This window comes from Mchenga conophoros, linkage group LG4 (genome assembly GCF_057382185.1).
Source record: "Mchenga conophoros isolate Kocher_MC1m ecotype Shallow Benthic linkage group LG4, M_conophoros_male_GT1.1, whole genome shotgun sequence".
NCBI lineage: Eukaryota > Metazoa > Chordata > Actinopteri > Cichliformes > Cichlidae > Mchenga > Mchenga conophoros.
Genome location: NC_140529.1, coordinates 19,839,290 through 19,865,821, shown reverse-complemented (window position 1 = coordinate 19,865,821; position 26,532 = coordinate 19,839,290). Strand labels below are relative to the sequence as shown.

The window sequence follows — 26,532 nt, the reverse complement described above, 5'->3', positions numbered from 1 at the left end:
GGTCAAGGTTTTACTTTAATCTGATACCTCTAAGTAGCTCCATAGGTAGTATAGTCCACGAATGTCTCTAGTCATACTGTATTTTTTTAAAACTATAGCCCTCTGGGAAGCTTATAAATAGCTCTGGCTCTCCCCCTTCTCACAGGAAACTAGAAAAAGCTCCCTGCTGTACGTGACTCCCCTCTTGTGTACGGCTAAAACATTCGTTCACCAATAACAGCAGCTCTTTAACCACTTCCCAGCCAATCGCACGTCCCCGCCGAGGAAAACACCCAGTTCCTGTGGTGTTTTATGTAAAAGGCGGAGACACGGAGAAGCCAGGGGCCAATAGGAGTGCAGCTCATGAATAATGTGTGGGCGGAGACTCCAAGCTCACCAACCCAGCCTCCTTCCTGCATCGCAGGCCATGAGCGTCCCGTCCCTCCGCACGACCCGAGCGCACCGGGCCAATGTGAATCGCTGACATTTAACCAACGCCGCCGCCCCCTTCTTCTTCTCACTCTGCGCTGTTATTATTTTTATGGACGGACTGCGACAGCTGCCAATGCGTGCTTCATCTTCGTGAAGTTGGGACAAAACTGAAGGGTAAGTGAACATCTTTATTTCAGCCTGCCCGGTGATAATAGAATACATCCTAGGCGTGCGCGCATCGGTTCGGGACGCGGCGTCTGTGTTTTTCCGCAGCAGTGATGCAGTAGGTGCTTCATGTCACGTTCGCCCCGAAACTCACGATAGACACGCACACAGGCGTGTTGTTGCTCCCTGGGGTCTCAAGACGTGCCTGTCTTGGGACATTGTGCCCTTTTCCCAGCAATGTGGACCTGCTGAGCAGTAACCACTCTATTCACTAAAAGGGACGTCAGCAAGGTCACGATGGTAATGATGATGATGATGATGATGATGGTTTACAATGAAATCCTAATGAGGCAGATAGGAACCCCTTCACAGAGCCGGGGGGAATCCCATGTGGATTTCCAGAGAAAGTTTAATTCAGCAGTAAGGTGTTTACGCTCAGGATCGGTGTAAAGCATGGTGATGATGGACTGAGGACCTTTCATATCTCGCTATAAAAACACAATCAGAACAGAATCTTCGAGGGGCTACATCCAAAAAATAAGAAGGCAAATTTATGCAAAGCTTAAGTGTTTGGTTTGTCATCAACTTGAAGGCTTCTCCGTCTGTGAGTGCCCGGGGTCAGCCTTGTGTTCAGTGCTATCAGTAGCAGCTCAGCGCAAACACGCTGGAATTTGAGTATCATCTTCTTCCTTACAGTAAAAAAAAAAAATTACCTTAAAAAAAAATCAAAGCGCAGACAGGATTTTTGTAACATGTGGAAGAGGCTATTGGTTTGCATGCATGAACATCAGCTGATTGCTTTTTACAGTAGCTCATCATCAGCAACATTTGCTACAGGATCAAGTTTATACCTGATCAGTGTCCTTATCTGTTTATCCGTTCTCATGGCTCTCCCCACTTTGTGGGGCTCTCTGTCCTGGTCGTTGTGTCCTTGGGCAAGACACCTACCGCCTACTGGTGTTGGCCAGAGGGGCCGATATGGCAGCCTCGCTTCTGTCAGTCTGCCCCAGGGCAGCTGTGGCTACTACAGTAGCTTGCCTCTACCAGTGTGTGAATGTGAGAGTGAATGAATAGTGGAACTGTACAGCGCTTTGGGTGCCTTGAAAAGCGCTATATAAATCCAATCCATTATTATTATTATTATTATTATTATTATTTGTGCCAGAAATTTCATCAGATCTACAAGCAGGAACAGAACACCCGGTTTTGAACTCAAAGTAGAGGACTGACCTTTAAATGTCCAGTACTAATGATGCAGGTGCAGGAGTGCTTGGAAATAAAATGTTCTGTCAAAGTGATGTGCATTTCTGTGCATGTGTGAAGAAGAAGCCCTGTGGTTCTATTAGATGGTGACCCAAGGAAACCTGAAGATAGACTACTGTTACTCAACACTTTAGTGCGTTTGTTTGACCAGGCGCTTGGTTCCTGTGAGAGCAGCTGCAGGTTTATCTTATATCAGGGAAAGAGGTGAAATGTGTGGAAATGAGACTTGTGAAAAGAAGTGAGATATGTTGAGTTTGGATTCCAGTTGTGTAATGTCGTAAGAATGATGCAACCGGGTGTGTTGTTTAATGAAAGCGTAAAGGTTTCATATAGCTATGTGAGGAGATGTTGGTTAAGAGGAAATTGCTCATTGAAGCCGCTTGAGGTTAACCTGGTGAAGTTTAAAGATTAAGAGTGGCTTTTGTTTATGATTTAGACAACGTATTAAAAAACTTGACATGCTTTTATCAAAGATGAGGAGTTTAAAATCAGTGTGTGACAGAAATAAACAAGCTGGCAACGTGTATCCAAGTACATGTGAACTGCTTGGAAATAACTGCAGCACATGACATTTACGTTTTGTGTCTGTGTGTGTGTGGTTGTAAGGTGTCCCCGTCTCAGCGGAGTGTCTTCTATATTTACCCAGCATGCCGCTGGCTCGAAGCCTGTCTGTCACGTCCCTGTCAGGACTGGAGGAATGGGACGAGGAGTTTGATTTAGAGGATGCCGTCCTTTTTGAAATAGCCTGGGAGGTTGCTAACAAAGGCAAGTGTTTGGTGGTTTTTGAAGATAATTAAAAAAAATTATGCCAAAAGACAATGTCGTTTGTGTTGAATCACATTATATCTTTCTATGTGTGAAGTTGGAGGCATCTACACCGTCATCCAGACCAAAGCCCGTCTGACCTCAGAGGAATGGGGGGAGAACTATTTCCTGGTGGGTCCCTATGTGGAGAGCAATGTGCGCACTCAGGTGGAGCTGATCGAGCCCACAAACCCCGCACTCAGGCAGACCATTGACAAGATGAACTCCAGTGGGTGTAAGGTACTACCATATGTAAACTAAAACACAAACACCCCTACACACACACACACAGACACTGAGTTAAATTTATACGATCCACTGACGGGCAGTCATCCTAACAACTCGTGGCTGAGGTACTAATAGTTTATTTGTGTATGCATGCAGTGAATGTGCGCTCTAACGCCCAATTAGAGTTCATCTTTCACTCATCTTTTACATCTGACACACTCCCACTCTGCCCAGCCTTCTGTCCTTGACCACAACTCAAAACCCAGTGACATTTCCCCCGCAAAGGTTAGAAGTTGTATCGATGTCTCTCTATCTCTCTCTTTCTCACAAATGCGCTCCAGAAATAGATGACGGAGTGTGATACTTCTAAAGCTTTGTGCTGTGTCATTCTGAGTGTAATGTGGAGTTGTGGGAAAAGGTTAGGACTGGTAGCGGTACGCTTTTAAAGGGGTTAGTGCAGCCAGGTCAGTAAAGCCTGTATGGTTTACTTTCAGCCACAATTGATGGGACAAGAAGAGAGCAAAAGCAGGCTGCAGCAACACTGAATTTGCATGTTTCATATTATGTTACTAGTTCCTTCCCTCTCCTCTGCTCTTTGTTTCTGTGTGCACATGTGGTTCAACAGCAGAGGCATCTGAAGATAACATTACTTATGTTACATTGCTAATAAGGGTGTCCCAGCAACACTCGGTGTGTCTGAAAGTTTGGTTTGTAATGATAGTTTTGTTTAGTTTTGCCCAGTGGATTACAGGTATCATCCCAGGACCCTCCCATTTTCAAACAAAACGTCTAAGGTTTTATGTACCGGTATCAGAACATAATAAAAATCTATTGATTCTTACTAAATACTGAAATAATTTATATACAACCTGATGAACAACAGTGCATGACATATTCACTGTGCCATTGTTATTTTGCAGAAGCAGTGTGGGGGGGGAAAGAGTGCACCCCGTGACTCAGTAGTTTGTAGAAACAGCAGCAGTAACTTTTAGGGATTGTTTTGTTTTTTGTTTGACATTATCAGTCTCTGATCATGTTTGTGGTGGAATTTCGATCCACTCTTCTTTAAACGGTTGCCTCAGTTCATGCAGCTCTTTGTTAATGTCCCACCAGAGTATTTCCATCATGTTCAGGTCTGGACTCTGACTGGGCTAAGAAAATGCATTGATTCTTTTCTTTTTCAGCCACAAATTTCCTGCCGTCCTTGTAATCATTGTCCTGTTGCAGGACCCATTTTCTACCAAGCTTTAGTTATCGGATATTTGGGCTCACATTTGACCCCTTAATACTTTGATATACACACGGGTTCATAGTGGACTTCATGACTGCAAGGTGCCCCAGTCCTGGGGTTGCAAATAAGCCCACATCATCAGTCCTCCACTGCCGTGCTTGACAGTCAGTATGAGGTATTTGTGCTGACGTGCTGTGTTTGGTTTTCAACAAATATGGCTCATTGAACAGTTTGACCTTGAGGGGAATTTGCTTTTCCACTCATGGGATGATTGAGGGATTGTTAACACATACCTGAATGTTCCAGACAAGCAAAACTGGCAAAACGTCTGCTTTTATAGAGCTGCTCACAGTTAATTATCATTTGATTGACTAATTTAAAGTTATCCTATCAATTCCCATGCAATGTCTTTGTTTTTCATGCACTTTCATGCAACCTTTGTTAAATAACAAATTTTTCAGACCTGCTAAAGACTGTAGTAGTGGTAGTAGTTGTGGACACTGAATGAATGGGGCCCAGGGTTGCTTACAGATGCACAAGTGGTGTGGGGGCAGGGTGCCAGCAGTGGAAAGTGGGAGGAGGGGAAATAATTTGCCTGTTCATGGTTCTGTGCAGCCTAAATAAGGCTGAAGGAACGTAAGAACCTCAATGTCATTTTAAGAATTGAAGATGGTGATTTGATTACCAGATGATGTGTTTTTAAAGGTTTATTCATTGCTGGTACAAATTTTAGATCATTAGTTTTGGCATTAGTGTATTAAACTATTCCACTTTAGTTGCGTTCTAAGCAGCATGAATTGCAATTCTAACAACGAGAAATACTCAATCCAGGCTTTCTTAGACTGGAATACATTTTTGTAAAGACATAGAAGTCATTCACTTACGTTATGTTAGAGAGAGAAGGACTAACCAGTTTTTTTTTCTCCCTTTCGCCCTTGTCTGTTTTCTTACAGGTCTACTTTGGCCGCTGGCTTATTGAAGGTAGTCCCTACGTTGTGCTCATTGATATCGCGTTCACCGCCTGGTCTTTAGACTCCTGGAAGAGCGAGCTGTGGGAGCTTTGTTCCATTGGCGTGCCATGGTTTGACCGTGAGGCCAACGATGCGGTGCTGTTTGGTTTCCTGACCGCTTGGCTTCTGGGAGAGGTCAGCAGCTCAGACTTAATACTACACAGCTGATGAGAACGGGCATAAAACATAAAGATGGATTATCTGTAGGTCCTCCAGCAGTTTAAAGGGCTCTTTAAAGCAGCATATTAAACTAATCTGAACCCTTTCTTTCCTTCCAAATCACAGTTTGCAGCCCAGTGTGAGCAGCCTGCGCACATTGTGGCCCATTTCCATGAGTGGCTGGCAGGGCTGGGGCTGGTGTTGTGTAGACAGAGACAGCTTCCAGTGGCAACCATCTTCACCACACATGCTACACTCCTGGGGCGCTACCTGTGTGCTGGAAACGTGGACTTCTATAACAACCTAGCAGAGGTATGTAGCTGCTTTTTTATTAAGTATCAGTTCAATAAATAAATAAAGATGCCATCAAGCAGTTGTTGGCTTTGAATGTGTGATTTATATGAATATAAATATGAACTATTTCAAAAAATAGCTGACTACATTATAGACTCTCTGTGGTCTGTCTGTGTTCAGTTCAATGTAGACAAGGAAGCGGGCGATCGACAAATCTACCATCGCTACTGTATAGAGCGTGCAGCGGCACACTGTGCCCACGTCTTCACCACAGTGTCTCAAATTACTGCCATTGAGGCTGAACACCTGCTCAAGAGGAAACCAGGTGTGTAGCAGTGGACTGGTGTGTGTAAGACGGCAGCATGCCTCCAGCTCCCCCTGCAATACTCTGAATATAGAAGTCTGAATATGTAAAATATAATATATATAATATAATGCTTTCAGTGTAGTATTATTTTAAATTAACCCTTAGAAAATCCTTAAAAATCATGACTCATTTTGTCTTAAGAACAAAAAAGTAACAGCTTCCCAAAAACCACTTTAAAAATGTTACATAGTAATATTTTTTTCCACTTTAAATTACTCACTCTTTTAAAACTACTTCAGCCTGAACTATACATATCGAGTATTAATTATGCTTTGGAGATTTTTAATCTACCTGACTATCAAATCATCACCTTTTCTCTACTGCATGCTTATGCTTTGCCTGCTTCCACAGATATCGTGACTCCCAACGGGCTCAACGTGAAGAAGTTCTCAGCTATGCACGAGTTTCAAAACCTCCACGCTCAGAGCAAGAGTCGGATTCAGGAGTTTGTCAGGGGACACTTCTATGGGTTAGTCCGCACGTCACAGCGTGTGTAAAGTGCTTAAAAGTTAATGAATTTAGCCAGAAAGGGGAAGTGACAAATCAAGTTGTGTATTTTTTTTTTTTTTTTTAATTGTATGTTGGTGACCATCTGACCATCAGACACCTCGACTTCAACCTGGACAAGTGTTTGTTCCTCTTCATCGCTGGGAGGTACGAATTCTCCAACAAAGGAGCCGACATCTTCTTGGAGGCTTTAGCCAGACTCAATTATCTACTGAGAGTACGTATGTGTGGCTGTGTTCACAGATGTGCACATGTGTTCACAGATGTGGAAGGAGAAAGGTCAATCCTAGGTGTTTTTTTTTTGTTTTTTTTAAAAAGATAAAACAAAATCTAACTCCAGTGTCTGTATGGTCCATCAAAGGTCAACCACAGTGACGTGACAGTGATCGCATTCTTCATCATGCCAGCTCGGACAAACAACTTCAATGTGGAGACCTTGAAGGGCCAAGCAGTCAGGAAGCAGCTCTGGTGAGGTTCTTTACAGATGTAGTTATTCATTTTGAACTTAAAGGAGTAATGGATTTGAATTTTTATTTTATTTTTTAAATTTTTTTGTCCCTGGCAGGGATACTGCTCAGACTGTGAAGGAGCGCTTTGGAAAGAAACTTTATGAGTCACTTCTGGTGTAAGTCGACCCCTTTTTAATCCTGCCTCTTAAAAACTGTAAGATGTAAAAAGTATTAGACACCCAGCTTATTACAACAAATATCTCCTAATAAATAGTCCCCAATAAAGGTATGCATTAAACTTGGATATACCTGAATTTGTAAAAATGTTGAAATCTTATTGGTTTTATTAAATTCAAACCTGCTAATTATTTGATTTTTTGTTTTTTTTGTGCTGTGAGTTTCGTTTTAACATTAACTCGAGCTTTTTCTTCAGTGGGCAGCTGCCAGATGTGTCGAAGATGCTGGACAAAGAGGATTTCACTATCATGAAGCGCGCCATCTTTGCCACTCAGAGACAGTGCCAGCCTCCGATCTGCACTCACAACATGCTGGAGGACAGCAGCGACCCCATCCTCAACTGTGTTCGCCGCATCGGCCTTTTCAACAGCTCTGCTGACCGGGTCAAGGTAGGTCACGTGACAGGAGGTGACCGCTGGAAGATTCCCTGTCGCCTTTCTGGGATTTAAGTTGTTAATTTATTTTGATTTATTTTTTTTAGTTTGTGAGGTATCATAGTCGCACCTGAAAGAAAAAAGTGTTGTGAGCATGATTCTGTAATTTTATTTTTTCCTCAATCTGAATTACCCCTCATGCTGCTGGTTCTGGCAGTGTGCCCTATCTGTCTGTAACACTGAATTTCTTCTTCATCTGTTAGATTATCTTCCATCCCGAGTTCCTTTCATCCACCTCTCCTCTTCTTCCAATGGACTACGAGGAGTTTGTAAGAGGTTGCCACCTTGGCGTCTTTCCCTCTTACTATGAGCCCTGGGGCTACACACCTGGTATGATTCATTCATGCTGACAAGATGCATCTATGTGTGTATTAATATAAAAGTACTAATTATTGTTTCCCTGTTTATCAGCTGAGTGCACTGTCATGGGAATTCCATCAATCTCCACTAACCTGTCAGGTTTTGGCTGTTTCATGGAGGAACACATAGCAGACCCAACGGCATATGGTGCATCTTCATGCCTTCTCTTCTAAATTCTACTGTTTTTCAAAAGAAGTCCTCTTTTTAAGATAATCAGGAAAAACTGCTGCTTTTTCGCTTTGCAGGTATCTACATCCTGGACCGCAGGTGTCGGGGTGTGGACGAGTCATGTAACCAGCTCACTTCCTTCCTGTTCCAGTTTTGCAAGCAGAGCCGCCGCCAACGGATCATCCAGAGGAACCGCACTGAGCGTCTGAGCGATCTCTTGGACTGGAAATACCTCGGCAGGGTAACATTACAAATCCTGTTGCACATCTCTGGACCCCTCGGCCTTCATTGTCTTTGTTGTTTTCCTTCTTGATCAGGGGTGTCAAACATAAGGCCAAAGGCTCCAGTTCAGCCTTTTTGGCAGGTTTGGAAAATGTGAAGGGGGGCATACATTTTTGAGCTTTTCCTGCTGTTAAAGTCCTCCCCGTGGCCATTCATACTACAAAAGTAATTGAGTAATATATAAACAATTAACTGACAAAAGGAGAAAAAACAAGGAACTATCTACTATAGAAATGTATGCTTCTACGTTTGGTTCACATTTAAAAAACAAAACAAAACTGAACAGTCTACACAATGAATGAACAGAACTTTTTCTGTGATTTTGCACATTTATATCTTATGGTTTAATCCAAAGAGACGCACTGACAGGCTTTTGTTTATCACGAGATGTATTGTTGAAATTGCACTTCTCTTTCTTATGTCTCAGGAGTTAAATGTGTAATTAAAATTCTTTAGACTGACAGACAGGAGAGTTTCACTCGTCGGCCTTCTTGAGCTCAGTGGGCTGTGTGTTGCCCACCATCTAACATCAGTTTGAGATCCTTGCTCTAGATTTTACTTAAAGTTCTTTAGTTATTGAAAGAAACTCCTTCTTTGGAGTTTCTTGTGTATTTCTCTACTATTTGCAACAACGAGTCTCACAGATAAAATCTTTACAACAGTTATTTATTTATTTTTAATTTCTCCTTCTTTTCTTCATTAGTATTATATAGCTGCCCGCCACATGGCCCTGGCTAAAGCCTTCCCTGACACCTTCATATATGAACCTCAGGATACAGCCCAAGTAAGTTAACTTGTATTTTTTTTTAATAGACACAGTATTTAAAACAAATGTGAGGTTTTTTTTTTGTTTTTTTGTTTTTTTTCTTGAAGCGTCCTCTTCCTGTTTATGTTTTTAATACTTTCACTCCTGTCCTCAGACCGCCGGTTTCCGTTACCCCCGACCAGCCTCAGTGCCACCATCTCCAGCCCTGTCCCGCCACTCCTCCCCGCACCACAGCGAGGCTGAAGACAACGAAGATGACGAGTGCTACGACGAGGACCTGGAGGCCGAAAAGGACAAGGTGAACATCCGCCAGCCCTACACGCTGCCTATGAAAAACAAGTCCATCGCCATCATCGGGGCCAACGGGAATGGCGACGAGGTGACGAGCGAGAAAAACTGAGACCGACGCACTACTGCTAAACCTCACTAGTGAAACTCTTATCTGTGGTTCAAGTTGTCCGTGTAGACGACTGTGGCTGCGTGAACGCGTGTGACGAATTTAATATTGGCATGTTGTGACAAAATGCATTACTGTCAGTGTCTTCCCAACCTGTGCGTACCTCAGAATTTTTAAAAACAGTATCTGTCAGTTTGATATATTTTGGTATTGTTTCAGTTACACCAGCAGTGTGACCGGTAGTTTGCTTTGTGAAGTAAATGCAGCAACTTAAAAGGAAAAAGGTTAACTGACAGATCAACACATAGGAAAACAAATCAGGATTGCTGGATTTTTGTAGAATACTAACAGTGAGTAATGTGGATCTAACAGAGGATCATTAATATTAACAGCAAACTGTGGAGTCGGATTTTATACTTCATTCAAACGTAGGTCAGGGCTGGGAGAACAGCTTATCTCTCCTTTTTTTTTACCAGCTTACCATCTCTACAAGTTCAAAACGGGAAGCTTCCTGTGAAAAAGCCCACATAGCAATATTATGCATTAAGAGCCAGAAAGAGCATCTGTTCTTTTTGTCGTTTTCACTCGTGCCCCACATGATGTGACAACCATACAGTGCTTCACACTTGACTTTCTACCTTTTTGTAGCATTTTTTTTTCTTTTCTTTCTTTCACGCGCCTTGTTTTTTGCATAACCTCTCAAAATAGAAACAAAATGAAGAGCACACACTGATAATGCTGAAAACGCTCTCGTTCGGAGAATGGTATCGCCTTGTGTGTGAGTGTGTTCTCATTTTGTTTGTGTGCCTTACAGTATCACAGTGTGTCCACTGTACTCCTACTGTGTTTGTGCGCGCTTGTGTGTGGAGATTATTCCTTGGTTCGCCTGTTTCAGCAAGTATTTATTTGTGAAATGAAAAGAGGTAAGACAGAGGGGAAAGGGTACTGTGTCCTAAGATGGAAACTGTGTTTACAGGTAGAAGACCTGACAGAGAGAAAGGGCTGAAAAACAAGCTACTGTATGTCTTGAGTATTTGTTTTGGAAAAAAGGAAATGGTTTTGCCAGCCGTATACTGTCACTATCACTCCATTTCTCACAATCTTGCACCAGATGAACATATAATAAAATTTAAATATCTATATACACCTGTTTGGTGTTTTATAAACAGTAACGGGCTCTTCTTTCATTGTGTTTGTGCAGTTTATTGGAACAAATATATCCAAAGATTTGCTTCTTTGTAACATACTGATCTTATCTACACAGCATCTCCTTCATAAATCATTCAGATCAGCTGAAATGTTGCAGTGAATCCTCTTCTTCCGTTGTAGGTAATCCTCCAAAGTGCTTGGCTGTTTCAGCACAGGTAAACTCTGCCCCCGTGACCTTTACAAACTGAGAAAAACAAGAATGTAAAAATCTGAGTCTTCACATGAAAAACATACTGAAACACACCGTACTCCACACTCAAAGAGGACCTATGATGCTATCACACTTAATATAATCCCCATATATCTTATGTTTGGCCTCGGTGCAGCTCCCAAGTTCATAAACTAAGAGAAACTTCCTTTAGGGCCTTTAAGGGCATCTGTGAGCCAGTTTTCTTTCTTTCTTTTCCTCTTGGAAAGGAAAGCTTTGAGCAGCAGGTGTCATCATGGGTTTGAAATCCTTTATTCTCATGGTGCATGTGCTGGAGATGACTATAATAAATATATGTGCATTTACTAGCGTCATAAAAAGCCATCGAAAAAACTGTAAAACTGAATACTTTTACAGTTTTATACTTTAATATGAGCACTCACCATTGTAATAGTGTTGTGTGTGTGTGTGTGTGTGTGTGTGTGTGTGTGTGTGTGTGTGTGTGTGTATTATGGAATAAATTAATGAAACACTTAAACCACACATAAGATATTAATATGAGTAATTGAGTGAGAGCGAAATGATTCAACAACGGTCACCGGAAACCAGCCATTAATCATTTGGAGCCTGAATTTAAAATTACAACAAAAAATGAAATCACCACCGCTTTCATCATCCAGGAACTGCCTGCACGCTCTGCACACATGAGGTCAGGCATTGTCTTGCACCACGAGGAACACAAGGCCCACTGCACCAGGTCTAAAAATAGCTCTGAGCATTTCATCCCTGTTTATAACTACTTTAAGGAGTTTGCTGTGCTTAAGTACAATTTGGAGGTGTTTATGTTGACATGATAGATACCTTAAAAGGGTGACACAGAGTGCTTTACATCAGATTCACTGAGAAAGTGTTTGGCAGTCATTTAGGACTTACTGAGTAAACTATTCCAGAAAGAGCTGTAAGTTGCGCTGCCAGTAACAGCCCCGAGTTTGGCTGGATTCCTCCTCACTGTGTGTACTGAGAAACCATCAGGCCCAGTCACCTCCACTTCCACCACATGGTAGTCTCTTAACCTGCGGCATGAAGGTACATGAAGCTGGAAGATGCAGGCAGGATGGTTTCAAACAAACAATCCGACTTTTAGAAGCACTCACGCTGTATCTGACACAATCTCTCCCTGGACACCAGTGAAGCCCAGTGTCCCTGCTGCCACTGCTGCTGCTGCCATGGTGTTCACATTGTTAGGAGCGAGTGGGCACAACTCTGCAACGGAGCCTCTGAACAAAACACGCCTGCCTTCTCCCTCCGTCCAGTCAGTGAGGACGTCTCCTGTCAGCCGAAAGCAGGAGGGATGCTTGGACATTCTGATGAACAAAGCCTAAAAATAAACCATGAAAGGAAAAAGCAACATTAAATCGCTTATGTTCATTTCCATGGTTTTAAACACTGGACTATCCTTGTTTTACCTTTATTTTCCCACTGTCATTCAGCCTCTGGATGTCCTGGCCTCCCCATAATGCACCACTGGGGACGTAGAGAGTCCTGCCATACTTCTGAGCAGCCTGACTCAACTTCTGGTTCAGATCAGGATCAGCGAGGGCAGATGGAGAGCCCACCTAGAGGAGGAAAAAAACGAAAAACAAAGGTGCAAAACAAATGATGAAGTGTCGTTGACTTCTCAAGTGTTTGTGGGTTAGGATGACCGTCTGTCGACTCTGAATTTTGAACCTGTTATTGAATTTAAATCTACAAAGCAAACGCTATCAAACCAAACGCCCGTGTACATGCGAAACTCTTCAAACATTAATGTGGAGATATATTTAAAATGTGATTTGCAGAATGCTTCATAGTCACAGCTGCAGTGGAGATACCATGTGCTTGGTCTTTTATGCATTTAAATCCAGTCTGTGACTGAGAAGTGTTAATTGGAAAGTATCAAAAACAGATGAGGGTGAATTAAGACTTTGCTGGGGTTAATCCTGAAGCATATGAAAGACTATTGTCTGCAAAAAAGTGAACATTGAAGTATAGAAATGAGCATTTTCCTTATTTGCAAAGCAAATAGCCAATTTAAATAGCCAGATGCTCTCTCTGCCATCCTATTTCTGATGGTTGAGTAAAAGTTATGATTAACATTAACAGTTTGTTTCTCTATGTGAGGAATGAGTAGTTTGTGAGAAAGAATTGTGCTTAACAGTCAAATACTTTTGAGGGGTCCGTGAAGAGGACAGTGGAGGACTTTTCTCCAAGGAGGAGAACATTTAATAACCTTCAGCTGGACCGAGATGGCGATTGTTTACAGTCGAATGACATGATATTCTGTCCATTTTATGTACGCTCACAGTACCTTAAGGAAACAGTACCTCAACTGACCACTCGTTAAAACCAAGATATGCAGAAGAGCATCTCTCAATGCACAGCTTTGAAGCAGACAGGCTACAGCTGCGGAAGACCACATCCTGTCAACTAAGAACAGGAAACTGAGGCCACAGTTTGAACATATTCACCAAAATTAGTCAAAAGAAGATGCTGCCTGGTCAGATGAGGTTTGATTTCTGCTGTGACATTCAGATGGTAGGGTCCAATTTTGTTGTAAACAACATGAAAGGATGGACCCATTCTGCCTCGTATCAGTGGTTCAGCCTGATAATGATTTAATGGTATGAAATCATAAAAATGACAGATTTAAATCAAACTGTATCAGTCAATTAAAATAAAATCTGTCAAGTACTATAAATAAAATATAACATCGGAAGAATCTATCAAAAAAACAAACAAAGAAATGTACTAGCTGTTTCACTGAAATAGCAAAATCAGAAGTAGCTCACCATGAAATGAGACTGAGACAGAAACTGGAGCCCAAATTCTTTAACTATTTGAGGATGGCACACCTCAACAATCACATCGCATCGCCTGCAAAACACACAATGATTATTCTTCAAAGTTCAGAAGGGAAATTCCCGAAGATAAATACAGTACGTTTATAGCGTTCCTGATTTAATACATAAAAACACGTGTGCACAGAACAATCATGCTGTGTGCACGTGGGTTTTTAATGCTTATGCACATGTTTGCACCTTTCTGCAAAGGACGATAGATCCCCGAGTATGAGTTCAGAGGGGACTAAACCACTGAGCTTGCCAGAATTCCTGTTCCAGACAAAACCCAGAGTCAAACCGAGGGCAGGTCCATCTTTATTGATCCTCTCCACTAGGTACTGACCTAAATTGCACACACATACACACACATGCACATGCTTTCAGGAAATAATATACAGCAATTTAAAGAGTGTTTGCCTGGGATTTAAAAGGGGAATTCCGACCTAGATGTCCAAATCCTACGACTCCAATCCTTAAAGAGGAAGAATCGGTCGCCATAGCTGTACAAAGGAAGCAAACAAAGCAGATAAAAGCCCAGAGTGCAGTCGCAAAGCAAACCAATACACATGCACACATATACATGTCTATATTGACCTTAAGCCCTACCTGATATCAACCCCTTCTTGCACAGTTACTGCATTTATTACTCTATACACCCAGTAAACTTACACCCCCTCCAGCGTTGTCCCACACCTTGAATTTCAATAACCAGCCCAGAGCTGCAAGAACTGTGTTCAGGCAAAGCACAAAGTTTGACTCAGAGTAGCCTGTAGTTAATCATTGTTGCAGTTCTGTGAAATTATTACACGCAGGGCTCCTCCTCCATCTGCTTGAACTTAAATCTCAGCTTCAGAAAAATGTAATTGTTTGAAATTTTCAAAACAAAATCCAGTCAAGACGAGCACTGAACATCATTCAACATACAAAGCATTTTATTCTTCTTCTATGTCAGAATGTGTGTCATACTTTCTTTGATCACAAACAAAAGAAATGTGTCATATTCATCAGTATCTATGAGCAAACGAGCCTTTTCCTTTACTTTAAATGTGAAGCACTGGAAACTGGATGGGGCTTTGGCATAGCGTGTTTTTCATAACCATCCACATTTTTTTGAACAGTTGCCACAAAAAAAACCCCCAGTATTGTTATAACAAATTTACAGCTGTTTATCAAAGAATCCAATCCTTTCCTGTAAAATGAACTTTTTTTTTACACATTTGTTTTATGAAACATTGAGACATAAAAAAGTCTCTACAACAACAATCATCAGGTTTTGTCAGTTTCCTGATATTAAAGTTTACATTTCACAGTGATAACACCTGCACAGTTCAACTTTGCTCCTTCTGTGCTGATGTCACCAACGTAATCCTGCTGGTGAGGTCAAGGGTGAGCAATTTGACCAGCAGAACTCAAAACAGGGAGCGAATTGATTATCAGAGCGCAATCAGACAGTGAGGATCGGTCTAAAGTTCATCGACATGAAATGCAGGCAGATTGAAAGACACGACAGAGGTTCAAGGCGAGGGGTACAGGAGCTGAGGATCGTTGGAGCTGAGGATCGCTGGCAAACAAGACAGTAAAGACACTTTTATCCTTCTGAGACGTCTGCCCACAGCAGTGCTGTTTGAGAGAAGATGGACATCCTTGAGACTCACGCCTATCACAGGCGGCAGAGGAGAAATAAGGTACAGTTCACCTCTATTTACAGCCAGTATTTCTTTATTTCTAGCAGCACTTTGCTTAGTGAAACCAGATGGAAAGGAGATGTTTGAAATCATAACTTGAATCTACTTCTGTACAAAAACTTGATGCATCTCTCCCTTTTCTTTCTTTTCGTCCATTTCTATCAGTCCTGTGCTCTCTTTCTGTCTCTCTTGCCTTTCTTTTTGTCTGCAGCTCTGTACTTCTACCTTTGGACTCCTGCTTCGCCCCCGTCCATCATGTCTGCAGGTGTCAAATCTGCACCAGTACTCCTATTGGCTGCAGTGGTGCTGAGCTGGAATGGAGGTCAGAGTGTCCTAGGTGTGGTGGGAGGACTGGTCTTCTCTGCTGTTGGTGACTGCTGCCTGGTGTGGCCTGAGCTTTTCCTGCATGGTAAGCGCTGGTGGTGGATGAGTTCAAAAAATTGAGCATTTTTTTCTTTTATGAAATGTCTATTGCTCGCACATGCCTCATTATTGTAAGAAGTATTTGTAATAGTTACTTTCAGAGAGTAAATTTAACACTCCAGGATTCATAAATTGCAAATCACATGCCCATTATGTCCTCAATATCTGTTTCAGGAATGGGTGCATTTGCTGTGGCTCATCTGTTGTACTCAGTTTCCTTCCTGTCCAGTCGTTACACAAAAAACTCCTCTTCCTGCTGGAGCCGTTTTCTCTATCTGATCCTGTTTATGGTTGGAGGAGGTTATTACACATTTTTATTTCCATTTCTGCAAAAGGACCCAAACTCTGAAGTGCTAACTCCAGCTGTTGGAGTCTACTTTGTCTTAATTACTCTAATGGGTCTATTAGCAGCTAGAACTAGCAACGTAGCAACACTTTTGGGAAGTCTGAGCTTCATGGTATCCGACGCAACGCTGTCTCTGCAAGTTTTTAAGGTGGTGGCACCAATGCAGCACGGTAATACTGTTGTAATGGTGACCTATTATCTGGCACAGCTTCTAATCGCTGTGGGTGACATGCAAGCAGTAGAGGACACGGATGAGTTTTCAAAATGGAAGAGGTCCTAACCAGTATCCCTGTTGTACTCCAAAAGCTTGTACTACATTAGCTCTCCATTTCCATAAATATTTGTTGTAAGTGGTTAAAAAAAAAGAAGAAAGAAACAAAGAAAAGGAAATACATTCAATTTGCAATGTTCTAAAAATGAAAGAATTTATTTCCAAATGAAATGGAAAAACATTCAGTAAACTTCAGTTTATAATATTTATATTCTGTGATTTAATGATCAAAATATTTTCTTTGACATGCATGTTTACATGTAGATTGTGCATATGGTGGCATGATGTGAACTGCTCATTATACTGTATGTTTATACACGCAATCCCATGTTTTATTAACAGTAATAAATATTATGTCAACAACTGGGAGTTTTGTTTCAAGAAAAACTGAAAAGAGACAGGAAATGTAAAAGTAAAGCATACTATAATAAAATAAAATAGATTTAACTAAATTCAGCATTTGTGTTCTGCCAATTAAAATAGAGTACTATACATACTACCTTTAATGGAGATGCTTGGGATGACAGTTAAGATATTAAGAATGGCAAACATTGGACTGAAATAGTTGTTTTATACATTACAATATACAGTACAATTATTTACACAGTGAAATCCAGGTACTGGATCATGTGCAACTGTCTTAACAGACCAAACAACAACAACAACAACAACAACAACAACAAAAAACATGTTCCAGCTCATGAATGTTCTGTTATCTTTTCATACTGATGCCAAAACATGTCAGGGTAAAAAAAAACAACAACAAGCAAACAAAGAAAGAATTAAAAAATCAACGATCCATCCCAGTGTCATCTGACTGCTGCCTGGAGAAACACATAACCCTGAGTCGCTCACAGAAATCAAGTTCTTCCTGTTGGAAACAAACATGTGACTTTAAGAGGAAGAAAAATAAGATTCAGCTTATTTTTTTAATTTTCAATCTTTTAAACTTAAAAAAAAAAGCAGTCATATATCTCTTTATTGTTTACAACTAGTTAGCCTTTAACCACAATCACCTCTAGTTTTACATGGAAAAAACACATTTCATGACTGAAATGAAATTTTGTAGCATAATCACAACATTTCTATCGAGTTTTACGATCTGATTCTCAGGCACATGAATTACCTGACTTTCTTCTTTGCCTTGGAGCTCTTTGGATCTCTGTCTGAGTAATTCCTCCAGGCCCAGAGCAGGATTCCTGCAGTCATTGAGCCCTTGTGGAAAGTCTTCGACCAGACTACACCACCATCAGTAACAAGGACGGGTACAGTTACTAAAACCATCCATGAAATAATGTCAGATTTTCAGTATCATAATGAATGTTTCTTACCAGCAAAGGGCACCAAGCACATGTTCATGGACGGGTGAATGCGGTGTACGGAGAACTGATACCAGCTGCTGTACCATACCCATGGCAACAAGCGTGTCTGCGGGGGGAAATAATCAGGAATATGCCTGAGTTTATATTGAGTCAAGCCATTTTTTAAGGAAAGCTTGCAAAAACTTTAGATAGATGTTTAAAGAGTAAACCAATTAAATATCCAAAGTAAAAAATCTGCTGTAGTTCTTCTTGTTATGGTCTACTATGTATGTGTAGTTAAGATTAAAATAGTTTTTCCATGTTTTCCCCAGACAAAGGTAGCAAGATCAGTGAGAAACACACATACTGCAAGGATAAAACTAAAAGGGAGAAAGTATAAAAGTTTTAACACGAGATTTAATTGCTAAAAAAAAATCGTTTAAAAACTTTTTATGTTATTTTACCCTTTAACTGCAGAACTTGCCATATTGGCGACTAATCATGGATGAAGAGCAAAGCTGCAAATAAAATATCTTCATTTTCCACAGAAAAGGTGTCTCTATAAGCTTTTAGAGACATTATTAAACCATGTTGTGTCTTAATAAAAGGCTACAAAGTGTTGTATTGGTACTGGTGCAGGTTTACAGCGCTATCCTGTCTGAATGTCCTTCCCATCCATACCTTTCTGTTCGGGATGCGACATCAGCAGATTGAGCAACAGGAAAGCCGACTTGGTTCTGAGCTTCTCGTTCTCTGACTGCATGCCTCGCATCAGCACTGAGAATCCATCGTGGGACAGGAAGGCCTGGAGACCTGCCTCCTGCTCTCGAACCAGACCTATGATTACGACAGGACACAGTTTTGTTGAGGGTTGTGAAGCACAGAGCTGGGACAAAAAGACGGTGCCATGTGTCATTTGGCACTAAAGAAGAAAGCAACAGATAATTTAGGCTTAAAGTTGAATTGACAGGAAACATGAGATATAACAATATCATAAACACAGGCGATACAGTTGGGAGGCTGGCCACTAAAAATAGCTGTTGAATAGCCTGTCCATCTAAAACATCAACTATGGGAACCAACTGTTGACCGCACTAAAATTCGCAGACTGTCACATGGACAATCCGAGGTTCTGGATCATGTATGTGAAATGACTGATGTGCAGCAATTGGTTGCAGGCTTGTTGTCATGAAGCTCAGTTTTGAAGCATGCGTGCATTATGGCTCTACTCACATGAGACAGCGTAAAGAGCTTTCACCCTGACGGTGGGGTTTGGGTCAGAATCTGTCAGCTGCAGAAGCTTCGGCAGCGCCCCGATGCTAAGCAAGTGGAACTGCAGCTGTGGCATGTTCTGGGCACAGGAGGCAATGAGCTGGGCAGCACGCCACCTCAACCCACTTTGAGCATGATTAAGATACTGGGAGACGCACAACTCCAGCCCACCAAGGGTCATCAGGTCTGCAGAGGACAGGATGCAGTGAGCGTACAGTGAACACACGCTGTCTTTAGCGTGCCCTCTGCTCTAATACCATTTATTACCTCTGGCATTGTCCAGATTCTCACACAGCTCGGACAGCATCTCAAAGGCCGTTTCCCGCTCACCGTCCTCATCATCATCTTCCCTATCTTCCTCTCCACCCCTCTCCCTTTCACTTCCTTCTTTGCACAGAACAGCCAAGCACTGCTTCATCTGCTCCACTTCATCCATCTGCCCTTTGCACAGTTCTGTAAGAGCTTCTCTCAGCCATGTTTTCCTCTGGAAGAAAGGCACAAAAAAGAGCCTGAAGTAGTTTGTCATGCTGAATTCAAATTCTCTGATGTGATACCTCCAAGCACGCATTAAGAAAAAAAATAAAAATAACGTATGTGGACATCAGTGTCTTACTCAGACACATGAGATTTCAAGTGATGTGCAATTATATATTACTGTACGAAAGTCTTGAGTCACTCCTCATTTCTTTATATTTGACTTCCAAGAAAGACTTTCTTTGAATTTTTAAGCAATAGTTGAGCAATAACTCTCCAGGATTTCCAAAGGTCTTTCAAAGTTTTTCTTTCAACATTGGCTTCTTTTTTTAAAAACTGACTTTCAGTCCAGTCCTTCTACCTGACCATTTTTAGAAGAATGCTTCTTTGTTTGTCTGTTGAACCACTTGACATTCAAGCACAAAAAAGGCATCAAACTTAAGAGACAAGGCCATTGCTGTGTCTACACAAGACAGAAAACTTAGCAAAAAACAGTTTAACATTTTATCTTTAAACATTGTTACAATTTCTTTAATTGAAATTTAAAAAAAATGTCAAAGTTTTTAATAGTTTGAAACAGTGTTTTAGAGCCAACACGGTCATTCCCAGAGAGCTGCATGGTGTGCAAGGTTTCCTGAATTTGCGGAAACTGCACAAAGGGAGGACACAAGAGGAAGTAGCACGCCTGAAAAACTATCTACAGCAAATTAACAGTATACATAGCACTGTAGGTTTAAGATATCAAGCCCCTAAGTAGTATCAGTTATTGGCTGACAATTGAATAAAAACATTTGTGATAAATCAAGCTAAGAGAGAACATCATTGATGGCAATGGCATTTATTTACTTATCAAATTTAAAAGTGTTGTCAAAGATATCCCCTTCCTACCAAAATACTGAGGACTAAGTGGGGTGGGGGGCTGCCAGCAGTTCTGATTGATATAATTTCTATACCTTGTTCACTACTTAAATTAAAAGTTTTCTGTGATCCAGTTTTGTCCTGTTCATTTCTGGCCACAATGTCCGGCTTTCTGTTTGAATGCAGTATTATACTTTTGTCTCTCAAAGCACTCTGAAAACTATGAAAATGTGATATATCAATAGTTTATGGTGGGATGTTTTGCAAAGCGGAGCAACACATGTTGCTACTGTAAAAACAAAAATATTTATTATTGTTGTTGTTATCATTTTTGGATCTACTCTACTATATTATTATTATATCCTCATGCAAATAAGGCTTTTAGTTGACTAGTTGCTCATTCTACTTATTTAAGCCGTAGTTCTGTCAAAGCCACATTGTGAAGCTATGCTACAAGCATGTGTGTCCTGGTGTGAGCTACAAAGTCGACACCCAACAGTTTGTGTGGTCATCTGGCCTGATCCTGCTTAGGGTACAAGTACGTACCTCTTCTGACATGGGTTCAGGAGGGGCAGGACCCTCTGCAGCGGATCCAGCCTCCACTGCGAGCTGAAGGACCCCTTGGAGGTTCTGGGGATGTCTCCTGGTCTGCCTGTCTTCTGACATGGTGTTAACAGCTAAAGGGTAAAGTGGAGAAAAGAAAAAAAAAATCAACAAGACAACTAAAGGAATATTTCAAAATAACCTCAGATTAATTTAAGTGTACTAGCAGTGGTACCAGGTAAAGCCCCACAGTTTATATACCAGGATCATACTTTACTACAAACATACAGCTCTGCTAATAATGCAAAACCTGCTGCTAGCCTCTTATAACAAAGGGTATTATTGCCCACTTACCTTTAAACTGACTCAAAATCAACGTAAAGGTAACAGACAAAGTTTCTCTCTGAGCTCAAATACAGCTCTCTCCCTCTATAAACACAGAAACGTGAAGCGCTGGAACGTTCTAGCTAGCTCTTCATCTCACGAGCAAGAGCTCACGAGTGGCAAGGGGGGCGCCATGTTTTACCGTAAAAAGTAAACCAAACGGGCAAGCAAAGTAATTTTTGGATACTCTTTGCTCTCAAATCAACGTCATTTTAGACTTTCCATTTTTTGCTTTAAAGTCAGCTTTTCAAAATTATAATGCTGAACATCTGACTGACAGTATTACCTCAATATTTAAAAATTCATAGACGCAATTTTTTCCTATACTAGTATAGTTACGGTAATCCAGTAACGCTGGTACGCACAATTTACAAAGAGAATTAATTACGTCAAAATAAATATATGCAAATCCCAGAAGAAACGTGTCAGAAGAAACTAAGGCATATCGATTGCGATATATTTGGTATTATTTATATATCTGTTATAAAATACACACACCTTAATAATGAATGTAAAAAATAATATTTGCCTTTTAGATATCAGCAAACATATTATTAACAAACATTAAGTTCAGGTTACTTGGGATTGCTCTCTTAATTTTTTTTTTAATATTAGCTACATAACTCATACTTTCTTTAAATGGGTTTCAGTCTTTTGCTTAGTCTAATATAATAACATACAATAGTAGTATTAGTAGTAGTTACATTAATACTGTTACTGTTTTGCAATGTGAACATTTTACGCACCAACTTAAACATGCGCATGTGCATGTACGTAAAGGAACGACATCGTTGGGGCTGGGAGATTATTTTCTTGAATTCCGATCGTCTTAGGTTTGTCAAGCCAGGAAAGATGGCGGCGCTTGTGGGGCTGCGTGCGTGTTTGTCCGGTAAATATTGTTTAATTCATTTAAACTATGTGACTCTGCTTGCATTTCTGACAGTTAATTGATTTACACCACCTTTATTGATTTATACATAATATCAAACACTGTTCGGACATTTAGAAGTACAAGAATATGAAAATAAAATGTGATGCTGTGTCTTCCGACAGCAGAGCAAGGTCACGTTACCAGTGACGGTTAGCTAACAATAAGACTAACCGAGGATGAAGAATGATTACTAAAATCAGCACCTGGTAACCAGAAACGAAGGAAAACATACTGTTGATATAGGTAGTCTTTAAAGAGAGGTGACGCCGTCCTTTTTGGATCTAAAGTCATCAAAATTGATTAATGTTAGCTGCAGCTGTTAGCATGATATAACCTGCCTGGTTTATGCAAAACTCTTTTTATTAGCGCTCTATATGGCACAGAAGCATCACGGCCGGTGTGAGTGCAATACATCCGGAGCTGTGCAGACATGCTGGCTGAGATTTTGAGGAAAAATGTGTGTGGCAGTCAGTGCTAATCTCATCTATGTGAGGGCACGACTGCACTGATTGAAAGGGAAATAAGGGCATGGACACCTAAATGTTCACTGACACAGAATTAATACATATTTCCGCATTTTAGAAAGATACATAGTTTAAATATGTTTGGCAATGTTTTAATTATTGTGTTGTGGCACCAAATAGTCACTCTTTATGTAAGTTTTTTTTGATTCCCTCTTCTCAGCCCTTCAGCTTTCTTCACCAAGCCTCCTGCACAGCTCCTTCAAATTGGTAAGTAGTTGCATGAAACGGCATGCTGCACGCTGCGAAGCACAGATTTTTTGCAGTGGTTAAATTATTGGGTTCTTCTTTGTCACGCAGTGTGCTGTGCCTCTGAGCCGGCGAACCTTCGCTGCGGAGGCGAAGAAGACATACAGCAGAGACAAGCCCCATGTAAACATCGGGACGATCGGCCACGTCGATCATGGCAAAACCACCCTGACGGCAGCCATCACAAAAGGTAGACCCACTCAAGCTGCTGCTGTCACACCGGTCTGGACACAGTCTGGTGTTAATGTGTGTAATAACTTTGTTTAGTGAATTTTGTAAGGTGAATTTCTATCACTCAATTCGATCCTCCCCAGTGCTCGCTGATGCTGGTGGTGCCCGCTACAAGAAGTATGAGGACATTGACAATGCCCCTGAGGAGAAAGCCAGAGGAATTACCATCAACGCCTCGCATGTAGAATACACCACAGCCAACAGACATTATGCTCACACAGACTGCCCTGGACACGCTGACTATGTCAAGGTATTCTTTTTTTTTTTTTTTTTTTTTTACCTTTTTTTTTTTTTACCTGGATGCAGCCTGATGTTACCAGGTTGTAATCCTGCCTGTTTGTTTGATCATATTAGAAATGTGTCTGCTTTTCTTTTTCAGAACATGATCACAGGCACAGCTCAGATGGACGGCTGCATTCTGGTGGTGGCAGCCACTGACGGCCAGATGCCTCAGACACGTGAGCACCTGCTGTTGGCCCGGCAGATCGGTGTAGAGCACGTGGTTGTTTTCATAAACAAGGCAGACGCCGTGGAGGACAAGGAGATGCTGGAGCTGGTGGAGATCGAGATCCGCGAGCTGCTCACGGAGTTTGGCTACGACGGCGAGAACACACCCGTTTTGATTGGCTCTGCACTCTGTGCTCTGGAGGTGAGGAGAAACACTTTGTCAGTCTGTCAGTCAAAGAAATTTCAGAGCAATTTAATTTTGACATCCAGAAGTCAAAATTTTAGGTGATCTCAAATATTCAGCTTCTGAGAAAATAAATTGAATTTTAAAGCTGTCAAGTCAAAATTTTGAGGTGACCTCAGGCAAGTTTGTATTTTCATTTATTTTATTTTCCTCAGTGGTGGAGAACAAGTTTCAAACTAGAATGTGATGTGTTTTAATCAGATTTTTCCCGCTCTATTTCAGAACAAAGCTCCTGAGCTGGGGGTGAATGCAGTGATGAAACTGCTGGAGATTGTGGACTCTTACGTTCCTCTGCCCAAAAGAGAGCTGGAAAAACCTTTCCTTCTGCCCATTGAAGGGGTTTATTCAATCCCAGGTAGGAGAAAACACTATCTGATATTGTCAGTCTGAAGCTAGTTGGGTAGAAATAATGGTGATTTCTCTTGATTTCCATTGGTTGCATCATGTAAAGTTGTAGGCAAATGGAAAAACAAAAGAAAACGATAAACTGTTTTTAAACCAGGATGCAGACCCCAAAAATCTAAACATCCAAATCAAGATTCACTCTTTTAAGAAATAAGGCGGAATTTTTAACCATCCTTGGCTCCGTTACTTTGTCAGACGGTCTTCATGCACAACAATTCTAAATATTTTAGGCAAAGTACAAATAAAGATTTAAAGAAATTTATAAAAGAAATTAATATGCAAACAGTAAAATCAGTCAAAAGGACCTGAGCTTGAAAATCTGGGTGTCAACTTTGCCATAGAGAGCGATGCTCCAGTGATGTATTGTGCAGTTTTGTCACATGTTGCAGAGCTTTGCTGTACTGAACAGTGCAGCTTCCAGCAAAGCTCCAAAGAAACATTTGTACGGTGTTTTTGTTTTTCATATCCCACCAAGGACGTCTTCAAAGTTAATTTTGTCATGATGCAGTCACAGCTTTGGAGCGTCAGTAGCACAACTCATTAGTGATTTTACCAATTAGCAGTAAGAAGATTGCAGATCTCTGACTCTGTTTCTGATCTGAGAGCGAAAGCGTCGTGTACTTTGAGTCTGAAGGTTCCTGCTTGTGTTGCAGGCAGGGGTACGGTTGTGACGGGCACTCTGGAGAGGGGCGTCATCAAGAAAGGAGACGACTGTGAGTTTGTGGGTCACAACCGCAGCTTCAAGTCTGTAGTGACAGGTGAGGAACCTCCTATGATGTTAAGATATGAAATCATGGATAAAACATGACAGCTTGCAAATGAAATGTATCTTGAAGTGTGCATCCCCTTTATTTGGATTTGTTTGTTTTTATTTTTCTTGGGTGCAGGTATTGAGATGTTCCACAAGTCTCTGGACCGGGCAGAGGCAGGAGATAACCTGGGCGCTCTGGTCCGAGGCCTGAAGAGGGAGGACATAAGGAGAGGGATGGTGATGTGCAAGCCAGGGTGCATCATGCCTCACCAGAAAGTCAGAGCTCAGGTGTGAGAGCCACAGAGTTTGACTACAGAGGGTTTTAATGATTTAAATTGGGGCAGTGTGACACTCAGTGGACAGATCAGGAATAGCACCACCTTTTATTGAGATTAAAAAAAAAAATTTCATGAGTTTTCTACAGTTATCACAGTTTTATAAGCAGTAGTACGTGTTTATATATAACTGGAACTCTGCTGTGTGTGTCTGTGTGCGCTCTGTGTTACAGGTCTATGTACTGAGTAAGGAGGAGGGAGGCAGACACAAGCCGTTTGTCACCAACTTCATGCCCGTCATGTTTTCTCTCACCTGGGATATGGCCTGCAGGGTCACTTTACCTGCTGACAAGGTGTGTGTCTGTGTGTGTAGTTGTAAGTGTTGTAAGACATCTTAAACCTTTCAAGTGTTGTTTGAAGCATTGAGTGGTGATTAAAGCTGGTGTTGCCTCTCATTTACTGCTTTCTGCATTTATAAACACGGATTTCAGAGGAAACTGATGGTTTTCTTGCTCTTTTTTACTTTCCTTTAGGAAATGGTGATGCCAGGTGAGGACACCTCATTGACGCTCACTCTCCGCCAGCCGATGGTTCTGGAGAAAGGCCAGAGGTTCACTCTTAGAGACGGAAACAGGACCATCGGCACCGGGCTGGTCACAGAGATTATGACAACTACAGATGAAGACCAGTGCAACTGGGGCTGAGGAGGGCCTCTGCAGAGGGCTGGGCTCACGGATGGAGTGGGTTGAGGGGGTGTGTCAGGCAGGAGGGTGAATGTGTGGCTGTCTGTGTCTGGTCAGATCAAATAATTCTAGAAATACAAATGAACAATACATAAACACACACAGATGAACAGGATTCAGGAGAGGACCCGCAAAAACGCATGGCTCTGTTGTGCAGGTGCGCCTGACTAAAACACCTGTGATGTTCCACTGTCGTGTCAACATTGTCATTTATGTAATAAAATGTATTTAATAATAAAACCGCCTCCTTTGTTTTGTGCTACTTGCTCGTGTATTCATGTGCTTGTTAAAACAACACAGATGCTGCAGAGAAGATTTATTTTATTTTTTAACCAACATGATCGCTGACAAAAGTAAATAACTGCTTTGGATTCACTGCAAAAAAAATTAAAAATCAATAAAGTTAAAAA

General features: G+C 41.3%; 5 protein-coding genes across 7 annotated transcripts; 3 read left to right on the top strand and 2 right to left on the bottom strand.

Annotated features, from left to right (window-relative positions):
* Positions 1-420: 420 nt before the first annotated feature.
* On the top strand, positions 421-10,700 carry gys1 (glycogen synthase 1 (muscle)). 2 transcript variants are annotated; one of them, XM_085270871.1, is made up of 16 exons: positions 421-585; positions 2,486-2,604; positions 2,702-2,883; positions 5,056-5,247; positions 5,398-5,583; positions 5,746-5,890; positions 6,284-6,401; positions 6,536-6,656; positions 6,801-6,907; positions 7,005-7,064; positions 7,322-7,514; positions 7,763-7,889; positions 7,971-8,066; positions 8,165-8,328; positions 9,073-9,153; positions 9,290-10,700. In XM_085270871.1, exons 2-16 carry the CDS (start codon positions 2,487-2,489, stop codon positions 9,533-9,535), a joined length of 2,136 nt encoding a protein of 711 aa, XP_085126997.1. In that variant the 5' UTR covers positions 421-585; position 2,486; the 3' UTR covers positions 9,536-10,700. The 2 variants fall into 2 exon arrangements, with proteins under 2 accessions (XP_085126997.1, XP_085126996.1); XM_085270870.1 differs by having other exon boundaries at positions 2,446-2,604.
* On the bottom strand, positions 10,689-14,517 carry aspdh (aspartate dehydrogenase domain containing). Of its 2 annotated transcripts, none has more exons than XM_085270872.1 (8): positions 14,375-14,517; positions 14,212-14,268; positions 13,967-14,111; positions 13,718-13,802; positions 12,356-12,505; positions 12,044-12,267; positions 11,823-11,962; positions 10,689-10,925 (listed from the first exon to the last, which is right to left on the bottom strand). In XM_085270872.1, exons 2-8 carry the CDS (start codon positions 14,264-14,266, stop codon positions 10,888-10,890), a joined length of 837 nt encoding a protein of 278 aa, XP_085126998.1. In that variant the 5' UTR covers positions 14,267-14,268; positions 14,375-14,517; the 3' UTR covers positions 10,689-10,887. The 2 variants fall into 2 exon arrangements, with proteins under 2 accessions (XP_085126998.1, XP_085126999.1); XM_085270873.1 differs by having other exon boundaries at positions 14,438-14,512.
* Positions 14,518-15,175: 658 nt separating this feature from the next.
* On the top strand, positions 15,176-16,630 carry tmem86b (transmembrane protein 86B). The gene is made up of 3 exons (XM_085270869.1): positions 15,176-15,453; positions 15,619-15,862; positions 16,051-16,630. Exons 1-3 carry the CDS (start codon positions 15,403-15,405, stop codon positions 16,500-16,502), a joined length of 747 nt encoding a protein of 248 aa, XP_085126995.1. The 5' UTR covers positions 15,176-15,402; the 3' UTR covers positions 16,503-16,630.
* A 414-nt stretch (positions 16,631-17,044) lies between these two features.
* On the bottom strand, positions 17,045-21,454 carry hspbp1 (HSPA (heat shock 70kDa) binding protein, cytoplasmic cochaperone 1). The gene is made up of 8 exons (XM_085270868.1): positions 21,296-21,454; positions 20,945-21,075; positions 19,334-19,550; positions 19,028-19,252; positions 18,476-18,631; positions 17,825-17,921; positions 17,620-17,731; positions 17,045-17,364 (listed from the first exon to the last, which is right to left on the bottom strand). The coding sequence occupies exons 2-8, from the start codon at positions 21,062-21,064 to the stop codon at positions 17,284-17,286; spliced, it is 1,008 nt and encodes a 335-aa protein (XP_085126994.1). The 5' UTR covers positions 21,065-21,075; positions 21,296-21,454; the 3' UTR covers positions 17,045-17,283.
* Positions 21,455-22,081: 627 nt separating this feature from the next.
* On the top strand, positions 22,082-26,362 carry tufm (Tu translation elongation factor, mitochondrial). Its single transcript, XM_085270867.1, has 10 exons — positions 22,082-22,214; positions 22,941-22,987; positions 23,078-23,216; positions 23,341-23,507; positions 23,637-23,906; positions 24,171-24,303; positions 25,007-25,111; positions 25,241-25,392; positions 25,613-25,732; positions 25,913-26,362. The coding sequence occupies exons 1-10, from the start codon at positions 22,082-22,084 to the stop codon at positions 26,081-26,083; spliced, it is 1,437 nt and encodes a 478-aa protein (XP_085126993.1). The 3' UTR covers positions 26,084-26,362.
* The last annotated feature ends 170 nt before the right edge of the window (positions 26,363-26,532 follow it).

What these genes read in the sequence shown, in the direction of transcription:
- gys1 (XM_085270871.1), top strand. Translation starts at nt 2,487, where the DNA reads ATGCCGCTGGCTCGAAGCCTGTCTGTCACGTCCCTGTCAGGACTGGAG. An exon ending in TGAACTCCAGTGGGTGTAAG is followed by an intron (nt 2,884 to 5,055) that starts GTACTACCATAT and finishes GTTTTCTTACAG; the next exon opens with GTCTACTTTGGCCGCTGGCT. An exon ending in CCTGCTCAAGAGGAAACCAG is followed by an intron (nt 5,891 to 6,283) that starts GTGTGTAGCAGT and finishes CTGCTTCCACAG; the next exon opens with ATATCGTGACTCCCAACGGG.
- aspdh (XM_085270872.1), bottom strand. Translation starts at nt 14,266, where the DNA reads ATGGCGACCGATTCTTCCTCTTTAAGGATTGGAGTCGTAGGATTTGGA. An exon ending in CTATCGTCCTTTGCAGAAAG is followed by an intron (nt 13,803 to 13,966) that starts GTGCAAACATGT and finishes TGTGTTTTGCAG; the next exon opens with GCGATGCGATGTGATTGTTG. An exon ending in TTTCTGGAATAGTTTACTCA is followed by an intron (nt 10,926 to 11,822) that starts GTAAGTCCTAAA and finishes TGTTTTTCTCAG; the next exon opens with TTTGTAAAGGTCACGGGGGC.
- tmem86b (XM_085270869.1), top strand. Translation starts at nt 15,403, where the DNA reads ATGGACATCCTTGAGACTCACGCCTATCACAGGCGGCAGAGGAGAAAT. An exon ending in GGCGGCAGAGGAGAAATAAG is followed by an intron (nt 15,454 to 15,618) that starts GTACAGTTCACC and finishes CATTTCTATCAG; the next exon opens with TCCTGTGCTCTCTTTCTGTC. An exon ending in GCCTGAGCTTTTCCTGCATG is followed by an intron (nt 15,863 to 16,050) that starts GTAAGCGCTGGT and finishes TATCTGTTTCAG; the next exon opens with GAATGGGTGCATTTGCTGTG.
- hspbp1 (XM_085270868.1), bottom strand. Translation starts at nt 21,064, where the DNA reads ATGTCAGAAGACAGGCAGACCAGGAGACATCCCCAGAACCTCCAAGGG. An exon ending in GTGCTTGGTGCCCTTTGCTG is followed by an intron (nt 17,732 to 17,824) that starts GTAAGAAACATT and finishes ATGGTGGTGTAG; the next exon opens with TCTGGTCGAAGACTTTCCAC. An exon ending in AAGGCAAAGAAGAAAGTCAG is followed by an intron (nt 17,365 to 17,619) that starts GTAATTCATGTG and finishes TGTTTCCAACAG; the next exon opens with GAAGAACTTGATTTCTGTGA.
- tufm (XM_085270867.1), top strand. Translation starts at nt 22,082, where the DNA reads ATGCGCATGTGCATGTACGTAAAGGAACGACATCGTTGGGGCTGGGAG. An exon ending in CTGCACTCTGTGCTCTGGAG is followed by an intron (nt 23,907 to 24,170) that starts GTGAGGAGAAAC and finishes GCTCTATTTCAG; the next exon opens with AACAAAGCTCCTGAGCTGGG. An exon ending in AGGGGTTTATTCAATCCCAG is followed by an intron (nt 24,304 to 25,006) that starts GTAGGAGAAAAC and finishes CTTGTGTTGCAG; the next exon opens with GCAGGGGTACGGTTGTGACG.